Genomic DNA, 15,567 nt, shown 5'->3' with positions numbered 1-15,567 from the left:
CTGAGTCTTTCTGCCGCACATAATAGTTTTTGACCTAGATTCATTTGTTGTATTAGTAAATCTATCGCTCACAATAGTATCGGGGGGGAACATACCATGACAGTTGTCTTAGATTGCATATACTTGGCAATTGCAGACCAATCGGTACCAAATGCCCTTAATAAATGCGGGAAGTCATTAGCTTCCGAAACGCTCCAATAACTTGATGCTGCTTGTGACATTGCCTTTCGTTCAGGAATGGGCTGCTGCAAGTTGAAAGTAGTAATAGAGGATGGAGGGGGTGGGGGCGGTTCAGGCCGAAGCGATGGAGCCGCCATAACTTCGTTGATGGAAGTAACGGCAGGCTTCGGTCTGTCCATTAGTTGCGGCTGTGGCACAACAAATGGCGGTTGGATACCTGCGGGCAGCGGTTGTTCAAACTGTACCGGCAAACGATGAGGGTCGGAGAGCGGGTGAGGAGCTGGCAGGAATTCTGCGGCCACTGGGCGGGCTTCGGCTCGGCCTCTTCCCTTTCCTGTCCCGGAGCTGGGGCCGGGCGCTGCCGCGAGAACTTGGTTTGGCTTGGATGCTTTGGCGTCTTTGTCCTTCTCTTTGTCCTTGTCCTTGTCCTTGTCCTTGTCTCTTGGCTTTCTCCTTTTCCGGCCGTCTACCTTTTCCGGCTGGTCGCCCTTGGCAGCAGCAGATGCCCCGCGTCGCCCTGGAGTAGCAGCAGGAGTGCTCTCGCCGTCCGTCGTAGGTTGCTCGAACCCCCATGTGGGAGCGGCAGCTCTTCGTGGCCTTCGCCTTTCTCCATTCTCTCCATTTTCCTGGGGCGTTTCCTCGGCTTCAGGCTCGCCGTTGCCGAGCTCCGAAACCAGAGCGCTGGACCTCTGCTTGCCTCGCCCACCCTTCTTACGCCTCTTGGGTTGCTTCTTCAGCTTCTCCTTAAGATTTAGCTCTCCCTTCATCAGGTAGTAGTACTGAATGCAGGAGTGGAAGTCGCGGTTTGGAAGAACCTCTGCGATCTTGCCCCATTGCTTGGGAAGCTCTAGGTAACGCTTCTCAAAGAGCTGTGCCTCCTCTGCAGTGAAATTGTTAGAGGGAGGGAGTATGTGCCATGCTGAAACAAGCCTATCTAGAGGCGTATACCCTGATCGATCGATATACTGAACCTGTTGCTTCTCCAGATCGTCCCAGTACATGTCTGGAATAACAGCCTCCTTATCGCTGCGATATTTCTCCTGCTGGATTCGCAATTCTCGCTCTTTTCTCTCTTCGTCTTCTCGCATGGACGCCTGAAGCACACGTTCGAGATCGCGTTCGGTGGCGAATCTCCTACCTGTACCCCTCCCTTCTGGCTTATGCTCAGGTGTCACAGTACCTGTAGTCTCAGAGGGGGCTGCAACAGAAAATTTGTCTCGGCTTTTTGTCGCCACAGGATCATCAGACAAGGTGTACTTCAAGTACTGCATGTAGTTGTCTGCATAGATCTGTTGCGCGTGCCGTTGCTCAGCCGATCTATCAAAGTGGATTTTTGCAAGATGCTCAGCAACAAAATCGTCAATGATTGGATCTGAGTCCAGCGATGCCAAAAACTCTTTATCTTGATACCACACTGGACCTTGAAAGTCAGGAAGACTATCGATGGGTGGCGTTGACATATATCGACGGACTGTCTCAGCGGCCGCGACAGCTTGAGCCTCCATATAAGCCTCGTCTTCAGTTTCAGTCTCATCATCCTCATCTGGTATTTGAGATGGGGTGCTTGGAGCTTTGGGCTCTACTTCAGCTGGTTTCGCCGGACTGATAACCTCTTCGATAGGTGCTGGAGCCTGTTCGTTGATCGGTTCGGTCTCAACTTCTTTGTCCTCTTTCATAGTAGACTCATCTGCTGTAATTTCGGCTACAGGCTCAGGAACATCTTTAGGCTCGGGAGGCGGAATTGTAGGTTCGTTATCGATGTCCATTTCTTCGGCTTTTGGCTGGAGATCCTCTACCTCTTGTGTGGCTGTTGCAATTTCAGGTTTCTCTTTATCTTCCTCAACCGTGTCTTTTTCAAGTCGGTCATGGTCACTGACGGGCTCCTTTTCGTGATTGATTTCCTCAATCTCCTTTGAGGGAAGAGGTTCGTCGGGAACAGCAGGCGCTTCTTCTGTTTGTACAGCGGGTTCCACTTCCATTTTTTTGCTCTCCGGCTCGTGGTTCTCTGGTATATCGCCTAGCATCTCAGAGAGTCCCTCTCCCTCATTGAGTATCTGTACCATTGCTCCATGAGATAAACTCATAAAGCGCCTAATAACTTCAACTGGTGTCTTTGGTCTTTGCAATTTGTTCAATTCAGCTTCAGTCTTGTTGATTTCCATGTCGAAATAATCGCCCATGTCTTCATCATCAGATTCAGGAGGTTCCTCTTGCGCAGTTTTCTTTGGAGGCAGAGCGAACCGGACGGCGCGCACTTTGAGTCGTCTATGTTGTTGTTGTTCCGTGGCTGCTTCCGCAGAAGGTTTCGTATCCTCAATCGTCTCATTCTCCTGAGCTTTAGGAGGTGAGTCTTGCTTAGGAAGCGTTTCCTGCTTCGGGGAAGTAGTAGAAGGGACAGCAAGTTGCTCCAAGTTATCCAAAGGCTTGACCTCCAGTTCCATTGATTCAGGTGGCTCGTAATCAACTGATTCCATTCTCTCAGTCTCAGGCTTCTCAGGCTCGGCTTTTGCGTCAATGTCGCTCGGCTTTTCGTCTTCGGTCCTTGTGATTATCTCGCCCGGTTCTTCGCTGTGATGGGCTCGCAGTCTACTATCTAGCCCGGAGTAAGAGTCCGACTTTGCATCGCTACTACGCGGTCGCCTAGGTTCGGACGGTTCGACTTGAGAGATGTCTCGTTGTAATGGGATAGGCCGCTGCTGAGCAAAGCTTTGCGATCTCGCCACCTTTGGTGATTCTGGCGGTGGCGGCGGCTTCTTCAAGCTTGGGTTGATCCATTGTTTGCTAGAGGGGCGGGTAACCTTGGGCTGTTGTTGAAGCCGGGGACCTACAGGTGTCCCTCTTGGGGGACTGTCGTGAGGTGCGCCGATTTTCGATGGCCCAGTGGGAGGCAGTGGAATCTCAGGGGCTGAAGAAGCTGGTGCTGTGGAGGCCTGCCCTGCAGAAACTGGACGTTCTCCAAATGCCCGTGGGGCCGTTGGTGGCGGTTTGGCTGTAATTATGCTAGGGGCAGCCTGCGTCTGCGTCTGTGTCTGCGTCTGCGTCTGTGTCTGCGTCTGCGTCTGCGCCGCCTGCACCTCGCCACCAACACCCGAAACTGTACCCGTAGCCGGAGCCCGATTTGGCGCAGGCTCGAATGCCGGGGCCGAAGGTGTCACATGAAGAGGTGAGACGTCTTTGACCTGCGCGGCAGATTCTTGGGCTGCCATCTTCGGGCGGAAAAGGTCTCCTCGGTCTCTATCGATGTGAAGGTCACGGCGCACATCAGCATCAGGATGCCTATCGTTCCGCTCGCGCTCGTCACGCTCACGAGCCCAGCGCCCTTCCTGAGAGCGGCTGCGCATGTAGCGGTCGCCGCGATCGTCGTAGGGGACTCGGCCACGACCTCTTTCCATACCCCAATCTCCTCTTCCACCTCTTCCTCGTCCACGGAATCCACCTCCTCGAGGGAATGGCAACACGCCAAATGGAGGCTCTGATGTTGAAGAGCCTGCCGATGGGGGGCCACCATCACGGGAGCCACGTCGAGATCTGTCTGCATCTAGACCTGGAGGTATATCCCGATCACGATCCCGAAAATCTCGCCCATCTCGCGTTGGTGATCGAGCTCTCCCGATTGGCGATCTGCGCAGCCTAAAGTCTCTCGAGTCGCGCCAGTCTCTATCTCGCTCCCGGTCACGTTCTCGGCTTCTCTCGTCTCGATAGCGGTCTCGAAAGTCGACATCTCGATCTCTCCCTCGATCACGGCTATCGTCTCGTCCTCCCCATCCTCTTCCTCTGCCGCGCCCTCTTCCGCCTCTAAAGTCGCCGCCAAATCCGCCTCCTCTCGGCCCGACAGGCGCATCTATAAGGGCCTTGGGACCGCGCGGCGGCTCTCTGCGCATCTGGTCTCCGAACAGATCTCTACCTGGTGGAAACGGTGCCGAATTCGTTCGTGCTTCTGCGGATGAGCGACGCCTGTCACCGTCATTGTTGAAGTGCGGCGGTCGGTCAAAGCGATCCGCTGGGGATCGATCTCGAGGGGACCTAGACCGCCGGTCCCCATCGTATCTTGAATACCTGGACGTCCTAAAACAGTTGTCAGCGTGAGTAGGATGCCCCAGTCCGGTGCTTGCAGAACTCTATCCTCGCTTCTGATGACGACGGGCGCGGCGCCAACCGTGGCCATCGACAATGCACCGTTACCTGGTGGGTAGAGTAGATGATTCCAGCGCGGTACGTACATGATGTGTGGCGGGCCAGTGCCGGATGAGACCCTGCAGATGTTCCGCAGGTCCCATCCAAAAGCAAATGGAGTCGCGAAACCAGAGCTGGCGATGGAGTCGCGAAACCAGAGCTGGCGATGGATTCGCTGCGTGAAGTCGGGCTTCTTTGTTGTTGGCCACGGGGACTCCAATGGGCTCAACGGTTCGGCTAACGTGCCTCTGTACCCGAATCCAAGCACAGGGGGTCCGGCGAGGTCGAATCCAGGGGGCCAGAACCCTCCAAACAGCAGAAAATCAGGATGCAAAGCCCAGCCGACAATCCGACAATGTCTGGCCGCGACGCCGCAGACTATTCCAGGCGAATCGTCGATGCAAATAGCCGTTGTGGCTGGAAGGGTGAAGGAGCTGAAGATGTCGAGGTCCACCGTGAGACTTCAAAATACATCCAGATCGCGTGGCGCTTGGACAGGCCTAGCCTCTTTGCCGCGAGGCGCTAGTCCCTTCCGGGGGCTCTGCTGTGATTAAGGCACCCCGGTTTTAGGCGGGGGCCTTGGCGCTGTCGAGAAAAATTCGGTTTGATGTTTCTGGCACTGCCGGACAACCACTGCAATTGTGGGACTAGCCCCGTTGCTGATGGATTTTTTTCTTTAATTTTTAAGAGTAAATCCTTTGACGGATGAGGCTACCCGCGACCTGTGCAAATATAGAGAGAGGCGTAAAGTATTTCTATCCATCTTGAAGTTGACAGGCCTCTATAGAGATTAGAACACTTCATTCTTAAATCATTTCATCCTGAGCATCTAAAGGCCTTTTATCTTTTTTTTTACCACTTGCAAGGATATCGCATACCAGATATGGCTGACAACGGCAACGCAAATGCGCCTCCAGCCGAGGTCACCAATGCGGTGCTCGTCAAGTCGGAAGAAATGCCAAAGGACGCCCAAAAGGTAGAAGAACTTGATTTCAACAAACTAAAGGGGCCCATTACCGCAGAGGATTTATTTCTTGGCATGAGAAACATGGGATTTCAGGCAACATCGATGAGTGAGGCCATCAGGATCATCAACGACATGGTTAGTAAAGAGAGAGCCTCGACACAGCTGACTTTGCATGGCTAACAGCCCAATCAAGAGAGCCTGGAGAGACCCTGAAACAGGGGACAAGACTACCATCTTCCTGGGATACACCTCAAACCTAATCTCATCCGGTCTAAGAGGCGTCTTTCGGTGGCTGGTGGAGCACAAGCATGTCTCAGCTATTGTGACCACAGCAGGAGGAGTTGAGGAGGACTTCATCAAGTGTCTCGGCGAAACATACATGAGCTCCTTCAGCGCAGACGGCGCGAGTCTTCGAAAAAAGGGCCTCAACCGCATCGGAAACCTCGTGGTTCCCAACGCAAACTACTGCGCTTTTGAGGACTGGGTGGTGCCCATCTTTGACAAGATGCTGGAGGAACAGGAAGCCAGCAAAGGAACGGAAGACGAGATTCACTGGACGCCATCCAAGGTTATCCACCGGCTTGGCAAGGAGATTAATGATGAGCGCTCGGTATACTACTGGGCGTACAAGAACGACATTCCCGTCTTCTGCCCTGCCCTGACGGACGGCAGCCTTGGAGATATGCTCTACTTTCACACATTCAAAACTTCACCACAGCAGTTGCGAGTCGACCTCGTGGAAGATATCCGCCGTATCAACACCATTGCCGTGCGAGCAAAGAGAGCAGGAATGATTATCCTGGGAGGTGGAGTGGTCAAGCACCACATTGCAAACGCATGCCTGATGAGAAACGGCGCGGAATCAGCCGTCTACATCAACACGGCCCAAGAATTCGACGGCAGTGACGCCGGTGCTCGTCCGGATGAGGCCGTATCATGGGGCAAGATTAAAATTGGAGCAGATAATGTCAAGGTAAGCACCCCATGTCTTTTGTCTTGCAATTTTATGGATATAAGCTGAGACGAAGCAAATAGGTATACTTGGAAGCCACGGCTTGCTTCCCCTTTATTGTAGCGAACACATTTGCGAAAGACATTTAGACTTGGACATGTACTCAAAGATATCCCAAGATATTCTCGTTTATCCTTGCTGTATTGCTGAATAGGTAGACTATACTCGTACATGATTCCCCATTCGAATCGGCAAGACGCTTAGAGTTACGAGGGTGGATTTGTAAACTCGCAGTGTTATGTCACCTGCATAGGGCTACAACTCACCAATTAGTTTCTTGAAGCTACTGAGCGCAGACGCCCAATCAGAAGCCCCTTGTCCCTCTGCCCAGACACCCACAGCCTCTATTCCCTCCAAGTCCTCCTTCATATGATGCTCACTTGTCGTTCCATCCAAGATGGTCGTTCCCCCAAGACCCAACACCATGGAATAATACGCCGCAACCGCTCCCACTCCGACCTTTTGTGCCACCTCTCGAACGGGGCTGCATTGAAGAAGATGCCTGTTGGCGGAGACTGTCCAAAATGATTGAAACACAATTTTCTGCTCGCGACAGAATGCCCTAAGATCAGTCTCGTAACCAGTCCTGTTATGGAACCGATTTTGCACAACGGCCGGCTTGACGCTCATGTCGTTGAATAAAGCCTGCAAGACCGGCAAGGTGGTGTTGGAGATGCCGAGATTGCGAATTCTGTGCGGAGTATACGTTTCGAGAGTTTTCCACACGGTGATCGTCTCTTGGATCGTGTCCATGGGGGAATGCAGCACGAGGCTGTCCAGGTATGCTTCTTGGCCATCAATCGTAAAGTTGGCGAGAGATGACTGCACCGATTGATGGACCTTGTCAGCCAGCGGGGCATTGAAGTCGTATGGAGCAATGTCACTCTGCCCCGCTGGCGAGGTGAACTTGGTCTGAATCTACAAATCCATGGTTTAGCTGAAAGAAACCTCATGAGTAACATAGAATCATGGTCAAAACATACGAATAGGTCCTCGCGTTTAATTATTCCTTCTCCTATAGCCCGTCGAACTCCAGTAGCAACGCCGCGCTCATCGTAATGCTTCGGCTGGGCCGCAGTGTCGATGCCCCGAAAGCCTGTTTTCAGAGCCAGATAGACTAGGTCTGCGGTCTGGTCCTTCTTCCAGGCGGTGCCATAGACCAGCTTTGGAATCCGGGAGGATGTTGATGATATTCCCAGAGGAAGATCTCGCGCAAGGCGAGAGGCCTGCGCTCCAATAGATGGTCGAGCCATGACGCTGGGATCGCTGATGGATGACAAGACTACATTGACAAAGATGCCATTTAGCAGAATTGCATCATGGTACGAAAGGCGATGGATAAACAACTGCTATCGGCTTATCGGCCTGGAGCTGGTAGAGTATCAGTCTCATGCACTCAACAGCGGAGCTTCAGACGCGGGGAAACAGACAATATACATGTTACGAGGTCACGTCAGGCACATGTCTTGCCACATTCCGTATAAGCTTGTTATATAATATTGATGTCGAATAAAATGAGCTTAATTTTACCCTTTTAGCATCATCTTCAACCTCATCTTTTATCGACATTGACGTCAAAATTCGGCTCCACGGTCAAAGTTTCCTGAAAAGTGCATTCACTTCATCATCCAAATATCGGCCCCACGAACTACGGATATACTGTCGGGATAATGGACATGGAAAAAATGACGCCGTTCTATGAGCCTAATTGGATCGCATGTTGCAACCCCACCAAGCCGAGTTCCATTCCCCGCCGCTAACGTAGCTTTTTTGCCATACAGCAATAACGAACAGCTGAGGAGAGGTTTCGAATTTGGTAATTTGTAAGCTCTAGCGGACGCCGTTGTGTGGTCGACAGAGAGAGAAATAGTTGCCGCGGGGCAACTTTGTCCGCACCATTGGCGGCCGTTTATTGGCGACGGCGAGATCGACCAGTTCGCAGTGGATCGCTTCGCCGCGGGCTTTTGAGTGACGGCGTACTTTGCAAACAAAAGCCCAGGTTTGCTAAAGAGAGTGCTGGACGATGCTAGTGTATATAAATATCCGTAGAACCTCGCTCTCAGGTCGCGGAATCTCTCTTGACGCATCAGTCGTAGCACATCCTTCTAACAACTGCAATTAAACAATATACCCTCCACAATGGCTGCAGGAAACCCTTACACCGTGAAATGGGGCATCATGGCCACTGGCGGCATTGCAGAGAGTCAGTATCCTGTCTTTCAACCCCATTTCAAAGAGAGCAATCATCAGCTAATGCCATGATAACAGCCTTCTGCAAGGACCTTCTGTGCGACCCCAAAGTTCGAGACGCTCATGACGTGCGCCACGAGATTGTTGCCGTCGCCTCCTCCAGCAGCAAGAAGAGGGCAGAAGAGTTTCTCAAGACGATAGACGGTGCCTTTGACGCCAAGACATATGGATCGTACCCAGAGCTTGTCGCCGACCCCAACATTGACATCGTCTACGTCGCAACGCCTCACAGCCACCATTTCCAGAACGCCATGCTGGCGCTGGAAGCCGGCAAGCACGTCCTGTGCGAAAAGGCCTTCACCGTCACGGCCGCCCAGACCAGAAAGCTCGTTGAGACGGCCAAGGCGAAGAATCTGTTCCTGATGGAGGCTGTGTGGACTCGATATTTCCCGCTGAGCATCCAGATCCGGAAGCGCATCACATCGGGCGAGATTGGTACCGTCTATCGGACAATTGGTGAGTGTAACTGACTTGTGATTTCCAAGGAGACTGCTTATTTATTTTTAAATACAGGCGACTTGTCATTCAACTCGAATGCAGCTGAAGGCAAGGGCCTCTCGTTTGCGGATTCTCATCGCATGATCAATGTTGATCTCGCCGGCGGCGCAATCCTCGACCTCGGCGTGTATCCCTTGACCTGGGTGTTCCAAACGCTGTACCACCTACAGCCAGAGCAGGACAAGGAGGCGCCAACAGTGGTCGCCGCCAGCAACAAGTACACCACCGGTGCGGATGAAAACACGGCCATCATCTGCCAGTTCCCTCGGCACAACTCCCTGGGCGTAGCCACAACCACGCTGCGAGCACACTCCGACCCCGAGAACGACGCCGTCCCGGTCATCCGAATCCAGGGGTCAGAAGGAGAAATCCAAGTCTTCTTCCCGGCGTTCCGACCCCTCAAGTACAAGGTCGTCAAGAAGAACGGCGAGTCTCAGCTGGTCGACTGCCCCATCCCCGGGGACCCAGCACGCAATGGCTGGGGCCACGGCATGTTCTGGGAGGCAGACGAGTGCGCTCGATGCCTGCGCGACGGCAAGAAGGAGAGCGCCACGCTGCCCTGGACGGAGAGCATCGCCATTATGGAGACAATGGAGGCGGCGCTGAAGCAGGGTGGCATTGAGTACCCGGAGCTGATTACGACTGATGTGTATGATCCAAAGAGCCCGTTGAACACGGGAAACCAATGAAGCCATCAAATGTAAAATTGGCCGAGTGGCCTGTGGGTACGGGGAATTAATAGGCCTGAAGTTGCAAGCAATTACGTGAACCAAGCCAAAATATAATAAAGTGATTGACAGGGACCGATTACAGCAGAAGTACATGTATGCATAAGAACCTTGAATACGGCGGTGATGTATACGAGAAGTGACGGCGACAAGTATATGCTGGATACAAGCGCTGCAAACGGCGAAGATTAACAGAACTAGAAGCTGCCATCTTCTTAACAAGGAAAGGCAAGGAAAACGGAGATTCACGAAAAGAAAAGAAAAAAAAAGCCCCCATATGTAAGATATAGACGGGAGAGCGAGTCAGGAATATGTTGACTTGATAGTGCCTATTCCCCTACTCAAAAACTAATCAATATTGCGCATCATCCAACATCCCCTGCGGGCAACACTCGCCTATGCTGCTTACTTCATACAGGCATCATCATCACATAATATCACCTGCAAGGCAAGCAACCCGCAGCCTCCAAGTAGATGAGCTTCATCCCTGGCTGTCATTCTCGAATACCCACCGAGCACTTTTGTCCTTCATGATCCATGGTCCATGGCCCCCTCCGATCTGTAAACGCCCTCAGAACCAGGGGTCCCCCCAATACCACCGAACAATACGACCTCACGGCAATGAGATAGGAAAAAAGGAAAAAAAATAATAAAAGACGTCAACCAACACACGATGAAAGCAAGGATCTATCCCGGGCGATCATCAAAGAAAGACGAAAATCGATTGCCCACGCAGAAAATACGACCTACACGGTTATGTATATCAACACCGGCGGAAGATAAGCTTCAATCCCTCCCCCACGCGATTTAGGCGTGGGATGCTACCAGGTGGTTATATGCACACCCCATAGTTCTAATCATCTTCTCCAACGCCCTCTTTAGCCGCTTAGCCTTTTAATCGCAGACTTTTTTTTTCGACGACCATGTCTGAGAAAATGCAGTGAAACCACCAAAACAAGCCGATTTTCTCATCTTTGTTACAGAAGCAGCCAGCTTCAAGCTCAAAACTCATCTATTTCTGAATGCATTGACAGCTAGCTACGGCTCTTACGCAAGCCACGGCCCGTGTTTTAGGGGAGAAGCTAAAATCTCCCCGGCCGCATCTAAAGGAAAAAAAAAATTGCACCTTCAATCTGATAAGTCATCATAACACCAAAAAAAAGCATCCATTCTCACAACCGGATCTCGCTCACATCTCACCCTCATCACTCACATACGCAACAACACCCCAGTCAAAAACTGCAACCCACTTGCTCACAAAAACCAACCAATCTTGAAACAAGAAGGAAAAAAAGATTCATTATACATCCATACATACAGCACAAATGGACAACCCTCCCTCCTCAGCAGAAGCCTACGAGGCCACCCACGTCCACTCCGTCTACAACGCCATCGCGCCGCACTTCTCGTCAACCCGCCACAAGCCCTGGCCCCTAATCGCCTCCTTCCTCACGGCCCAGCCCCCGGGCGCCACGGGCCTCGACGTCGGCTGCGGCAACGGCAAGTATCTCCCCGTCAACCCGACGCTGCACATCTTCGGCTCCGACCGCAGTGAAGAGCTCGTGCGTCTTGCCCGGTCCGAGCGCAGCGGCGAGGTCGTCGTCGCCGACGCCCTGAGCCTGCCCTACCGCGAGCGCTCCGTCGACTTTGTCATCTGCGTCGCCGTCATCCACCACCTGTCCACGGCCGAGCGGCGGCGCGAGTGCATCCGCGCGCTGCTGAATTGCGTGAGGCCCGGTGGGAAAGTGCTCATCTATGCGTGGGCGCTGGAGCAGAGCACCAGTCGCAGGGGGTGGGACGAAGGCTCGCAGCAGGATGCGCTGGTGCCGTGGGTGATGCGCTCAAAGGGCAAGCCCGATGCCACGTATCAGCGGTATTACCACCTGTATCGAAAGGGCGAGCTGGAGGAGGACGCCGAGGCTGCGGGCGGAGTCGTCGTGGAGAGCGGCTATGAGAAGGATAACTGGTGGGTGATATGTAGCAGTGAGGAATCATGAGGCGTGCTGTTACATGAGAGCCAAAGAAAGAAAGAAAGAAAGACTATACCCAACATCACCAAGAATTGCAAAAAACGCACAATGTTTCTGATAATGATAATCATGATAGCTAATTTGATTGATACAAAGTAAACGCTGCAGATATGCCGTATGCTAGCTAAATCGAGTAGAACAAGTACAAACCAGTAAAAAGTTTTATGCCCAGTGTATGCCCAATGCCATTCTCTCCCCAAAAGCAGAAAGAAGAGAAGAAGAATACAAAAAGAAAAAAAAAACGCCCTTTCGCTTCATGCCCTTTCAAAACATCTTCATCACCTCCTAACCCCCCCCCCCCCCTTGAATACTTCAACACGGATACCTTTAAGAAAAGAGTCTTCCCATCAGCTGCCATTGGTCCGTACCTCCAAAGCCATAGTAGAAAAGCCCTGTGTCATGAACCAAAACCCACCAGAAAAAAAAAAGCCCAGAGTCTGTGTAGTTTTTCTTTATTCCAAGAAGCGCCTCTAGCCGTAGACCGGAAAATAATAACCAGAAAGAAAAAAAAAGAAAAAAAGAGTGCGGAAGTTGATTGACAGAGAGCTGGTACAATAATGACAGAAAATCAAATCTAGGAAAGAAATGTGAGGAAAGGAAAGCAAATCATCAGAAAACAAAACAAATAGCAGGCTGTCTTAGTGTCTGTGACCGGGCGTACTTGTACTGTTGATACCATCCGTCCGTGTCAGTGAGTAATATGTTGTCCCATGAACCGTGTTCCGTATTTCCCGTCTATTGATATTGCAGTGCATATCCGTCCCAATGCATGCTATTCGTTGAATCATTAAAGCGTGTGCCTTTGTCCAAATAACGAATGAATAACCAGTGCTTTTTTTTTTTGTCTTTTGTCTTTCTGTTATTCCTCGTCTTTCTCAGTGGCCAAATCCCAACAACTTTCGCTTGCCACATACACGCCTTTCTTCCCTTCTTTGCAACATATATGAAATCGTTTGGTAGGTGAGCAAGAGTAGGTTGTTTATGCCAGTCTTCGCCTATGAGCACCATCTGGCCTTGTCATATCAGGACTCGCTCGCCGCTTTGTTCCAGTTTGTTCCAGAGGCAAATAACGAGGCATCGAAGGGTTATTGATCGCAGGCAGAGATGTTGGTGTTGGTGGTCCGCTTGACGGGCCATACGGACTCATACCTGTAGTCAACTGTGCAAGGCTTGGTAGAGGGCCGGCGTGGTGAGATGGAGGGTGAGGTTGAATCGGGGCAAGACCAGGACCCGGGCTGCGGCGGTAATCAGGATGAGGGTGTGGCAAAGCAGCGGCAGTTGCCGGGGGCGGCGGCGGCGGCGGCTGCTGCTGCTGCTGCTGCTGCTGTTGCGGAGCCATTGGTCCTGGCACTACTGCGTGGGGGGAGGAATGGGGTGTTTGATGCAGGTGTTGGGGATGGGGAGGTAGCATTGGTCGCGCATGCGGGGGGGGAGGTGGTTGAGAGTTGATAGGTCCTCTTCGAGATGTTCGTGCAGGTGTCATGGGGGGGCATGAGCTGGCCACGGCTGTAGCTCGAGTGAGGAGACGGTGGCTTGACATCACGAAGATTGCTACTATCGAGTGGCTGAATCGGCGTCTGGTTTCGACTGGCCATGGCCCTGTTGCTCGCCGCCTCATTGTTGACGGCAGCGAGAGAGAAAGGAACTACTCCAGCCCGTCGAGCCATATCCGCCTCTCCAAGCTGCCAGTGCATCGCTTCGGCTGCTCGCCAGGGGACAGCCAGTTCTTCAGCCACTTTGGCCCACATATCAGATTTGAATCTACAAGTACATGGTTAGATATTAGCCTTGTTCACAAGAGAGACTGAAGCTCCATATTGGGGGAGAAGAAGCAGTGATGGTAAAACACAGGATGAAAAGTCCAAGACATGTATGATGGGAAAAGGGGAGTGAGGTTCTTTTGCGTTGCTGTAGCTCGCTCATACATACCTCTCATAGAGCCTAGCAAGCTTATTCTTGCGTTCCTCATCCCACTCACTGCGTCTTTCGAGATAGTTCTGGTAGTGAAGCCGACAGCTGATGGCACTGCGTCCCGGAAGTCGCTTGGAAACATCCTCCCACTTCATGCCTCTCCCACGGAGCTCGATAATGACGGCATCCTCTTCGGGAGACCACTTGCTTTGTTTCTTGACTGGCTGGTCTGGAACGTGAGGTGTCATACTGCGCCGATTGCTCGGGACGAGCGTCGGAACTACAGGCAAAGGCCCTAGACGCGAAGGGAGGAGGTCATGAGGAGTAGTCGTAGGAGTTGATGGCACGGAGGCAGGTCGAAGCTGTCTTGTGTGGGACACGGAGGGCTCGTTTGAGGCTGGAAATCGAAGCAGAGAGGCGATATCCACGGAACTGGTAGTCAAGCCTCTACCGCCCAGACGGGGTCGGTCAGCAGAGGCGCCAGGACCGCGGATCAGGCCGAAACTGCCGTGTGCGACCACGTTGAACGACGTCGGTGGCCCTGCCTGCGGGAGGCAGAGCAGCGACTGGCTCTGGAGTTGAGCCAGCTCAGCGACTGCCTGCTTAAGCCCCGGCGCGGGCTATGCAAATGAGGCGATGATGAGGGCCGGCGTAATGGCCCAGTGAGGTGGCAAAGCACTGTCAGCAAATTGTGGCCAAGACACAGTGTCCTGGAGACGGTTCGAGGTTCCTGGTCTTTTCTTTTTCTTTTTTTTTTTTTTTTTCTTTTTCTTTTCTTTTTTTATCCCCCCCCTTGGCGTAGCAGTTGTTGCGAGAGCTGTTGCAGAGGGCAGTAAAGGGGGCCTAGACAGACAGGCCAGACCCTCGTGCGAGATGCGTATCAAGTCAGAACGACGGCGTCAAAGATGGAGAGAAGCAGGGAGCAAGATGTGTGTTGTCCTATCGTTGCCTAGCGTTGGCAGAGTCGAGTACAGCCCGCAGAAGCTGAAGGGTCGAGGATGATAAGAGACGCTCGGGTTGTAGCTGGACTTGCAAGTACCGTGAAGAGGAGGGATGAAGACGGCAGAAGAGAGAAGAAACTGTGCTTGAATGTGCTTGTGTCTCGGGGAGTGAATACAATGGACTTGCAGTTCCGGGAACGTGTTTATGAAGGCGAAAAATGCCAACTGATTGGCGTGGCCCGGGGGGGTTCATGGGGCCAATTGGGGGGGAGATGAGAGGAGCCGATGAAGCAGAGCATGGGGCCGGCGGCAACGGGCCACTACGTCAAGGCCAGACCAGGACCCTGCCACTAGATCGGGTTGCAGTGCTTGTAAAAAAAAGGCCTTGGGAGAGTCTCAGTTCCATCTGGCCAGTCCCACGAGAGAGGAAACGTCAGATGGACCAGGCAGGGGTGGAGAGAGCCCAGCGCTGGGGACAGGGCGGACGCCAGTCCGGGAAGCCACTTTGATGGTGCATCTGGCCGTTGCGTCCAGGGGGGAGTCGACCTGGAAAAGCAGCCAGAAGCTGCAGCCGGGACTGATTGGCCTGCTCGACGCCAGCTGGACTGGGGGAGGCAGGGAACGGTGGGGGAGTGTCGTTTGGAAAGGCCACCAGAAAGGACAGGTTTGCATGCATGGAGGAGCAAGCAAGCAGCACGATAGAGCCTGGGGCTCAACTCAAGCTAGGGCCCGAACAACGTAGGGCTAGTTCCCGGTACGTGACGAACCAATTGATTAAAGGCCGATACAAAAGAGGGAAATGTTAGCTTGTCGGCAGTGGCAAGACGCGAGATTGAGCAGGAAAAGAAAGAGGGTGTGAATGCGAGCATGACAAAGA

General features: G+C 52.6%; 8 protein-coding genes across 8 annotated transcripts; 4 read left to right on the top strand and 4 right to left on the bottom strand.

The window, feature by feature from the left end:
- Nucleotides 1–68: 68 nt before the first annotated feature.
- Nucleotides 69–4,788, bottom strand: TrAtP1_000317 (uncharacterized protein; the record flags this gene model as incomplete). Its single annotated transcript, XM_066110526.1, has 2 exons — nt 4,401–4,788; nt 69–4,245 (listed from the first exon to the last, which is right to left on the bottom strand). Coding segments are annotated over exons 1-2 (4,179 nt in total). The 5' UTR covers nt 4,403–4,788.
- Nucleotides 4,682–4,879, top strand: TrAtP1_000316 (uncharacterized protein; the record flags this gene model as incomplete). The annotated part of the gene is made up of 1 exon (XM_066110525.1): nt 4,682–4,879. One exon carries the CDS (start codon nt 4,682–4,684, stop codon nt 4,877–4,879), a length of 198 nt encoding a protein of 65 aa, XP_065966597.1.
- Nucleotides 4,880–5,236: 357 nt separating this feature from the next.
- Nucleotides 5,237–6,421, top strand: TrAtP1_000315 (uncharacterized protein; the record flags this gene model as incomplete). The annotated part of the gene is made up of 3 exons (XM_014091774.2): nt 5,237–5,455; nt 5,514–6,293; nt 6,356–6,421. 3 exons carry the CDS (start codon nt 5,237–5,239, stop codon nt 6,419–6,421), a joined length of 1,065 nt encoding a protein of 354 aa, XP_013947249.1.
- Nucleotides 6,422–6,587: 166 nt separating this feature from the next.
- On the bottom strand, nt 6,588–7,585 carry TrAtP1_000314 (uncharacterized protein; the record flags this gene model as incomplete). The annotated part of the gene is made up of 2 exons (XM_014091775.2): nt 6,588–7,250; nt 7,316–7,585. 2 exons carry the CDS (start codon nt 7,583–7,585, stop codon nt 6,588–6,590), a joined length of 933 nt encoding a protein of 310 aa, XP_013947250.1.
- A 303-nt stretch (nt 7,586–7,888) lies between these two features.
- TrAtP1_000313 (uncharacterized protein) lies at nt 7,889–10,058 on the top strand. Its single transcript, XM_066110524.1, has 4 exons — nt 7,889–8,047; nt 8,114–8,535; nt 8,601–9,038; nt 9,096–10,058. Exons 2-4 carry the CDS (start codon nt 8,472–8,474, stop codon nt 9,767–9,769), a joined length of 1,176 nt encoding a protein of 391 aa, XP_065966596.1. The 5' UTR covers nt 7,889–8,047; nt 8,114–8,471; the 3' UTR covers nt 9,770–10,058.
- A 1,075-nt stretch (nt 10,059–11,133) lies between these two features.
- On the top strand, nt 11,134–11,805 carry TrAtP1_000312 (uncharacterized protein; the record flags this gene model as incomplete). Its single annotated transcript, XM_014091777.2, has 1 exon — nt 11,134–11,805. One exon carries the CDS (start codon nt 11,134–11,136, stop codon nt 11,803–11,805), a length of 672 nt encoding a protein of 223 aa, XP_013947252.1.
- Nucleotides 11,806–13,085: 1,280 nt separating this feature from the next.
- On the bottom strand, nt 13,086–13,997 carry TrAtP1_000311 (uncharacterized protein; the record flags this gene model as incomplete). The annotated part of the gene is made up of 2 exons (XM_014091779.2): nt 13,086–13,599; nt 13,768–13,997. 2 exons carry the CDS (start codon nt 13,995–13,997, stop codon nt 13,086–13,088), a joined length of 744 nt encoding a protein of 247 aa, XP_013947254.2.
- A 1,126-nt stretch (nt 13,998–15,123) lies between these two features.
- On the bottom strand, nt 15,124–15,366 carry TrAtP1_000310 (uncharacterized protein; the record flags this gene model as incomplete). The annotated part of the gene is made up of 1 exon (XM_066110523.1): nt 15,124–15,366. The coding sequence occupies one exon, from the start codon at nt 15,364–15,366 to the stop codon at nt 15,124–15,126; it is 243 nt and encodes an 80-aa protein (XP_065966595.1).
- Nucleotides 15,367–15,567: the final 201 nt, after the last annotated feature.

This window comes from Trichoderma atroviride, chromosome 1, assembly GCF_020647795.1.
Source record: "Trichoderma atroviride chromosome 1, complete sequence".
Taxonomy (NCBI): Eukaryota; Fungi; Ascomycota; class Sordariomycetes; order Hypocreales; family Hypocreaceae; genus Trichoderma; species Trichoderma atroviride.
Note: the sequence above shows the minus strand (reverse complement) of the source record. Positions and strands in the feature narration are given on the sequence as shown.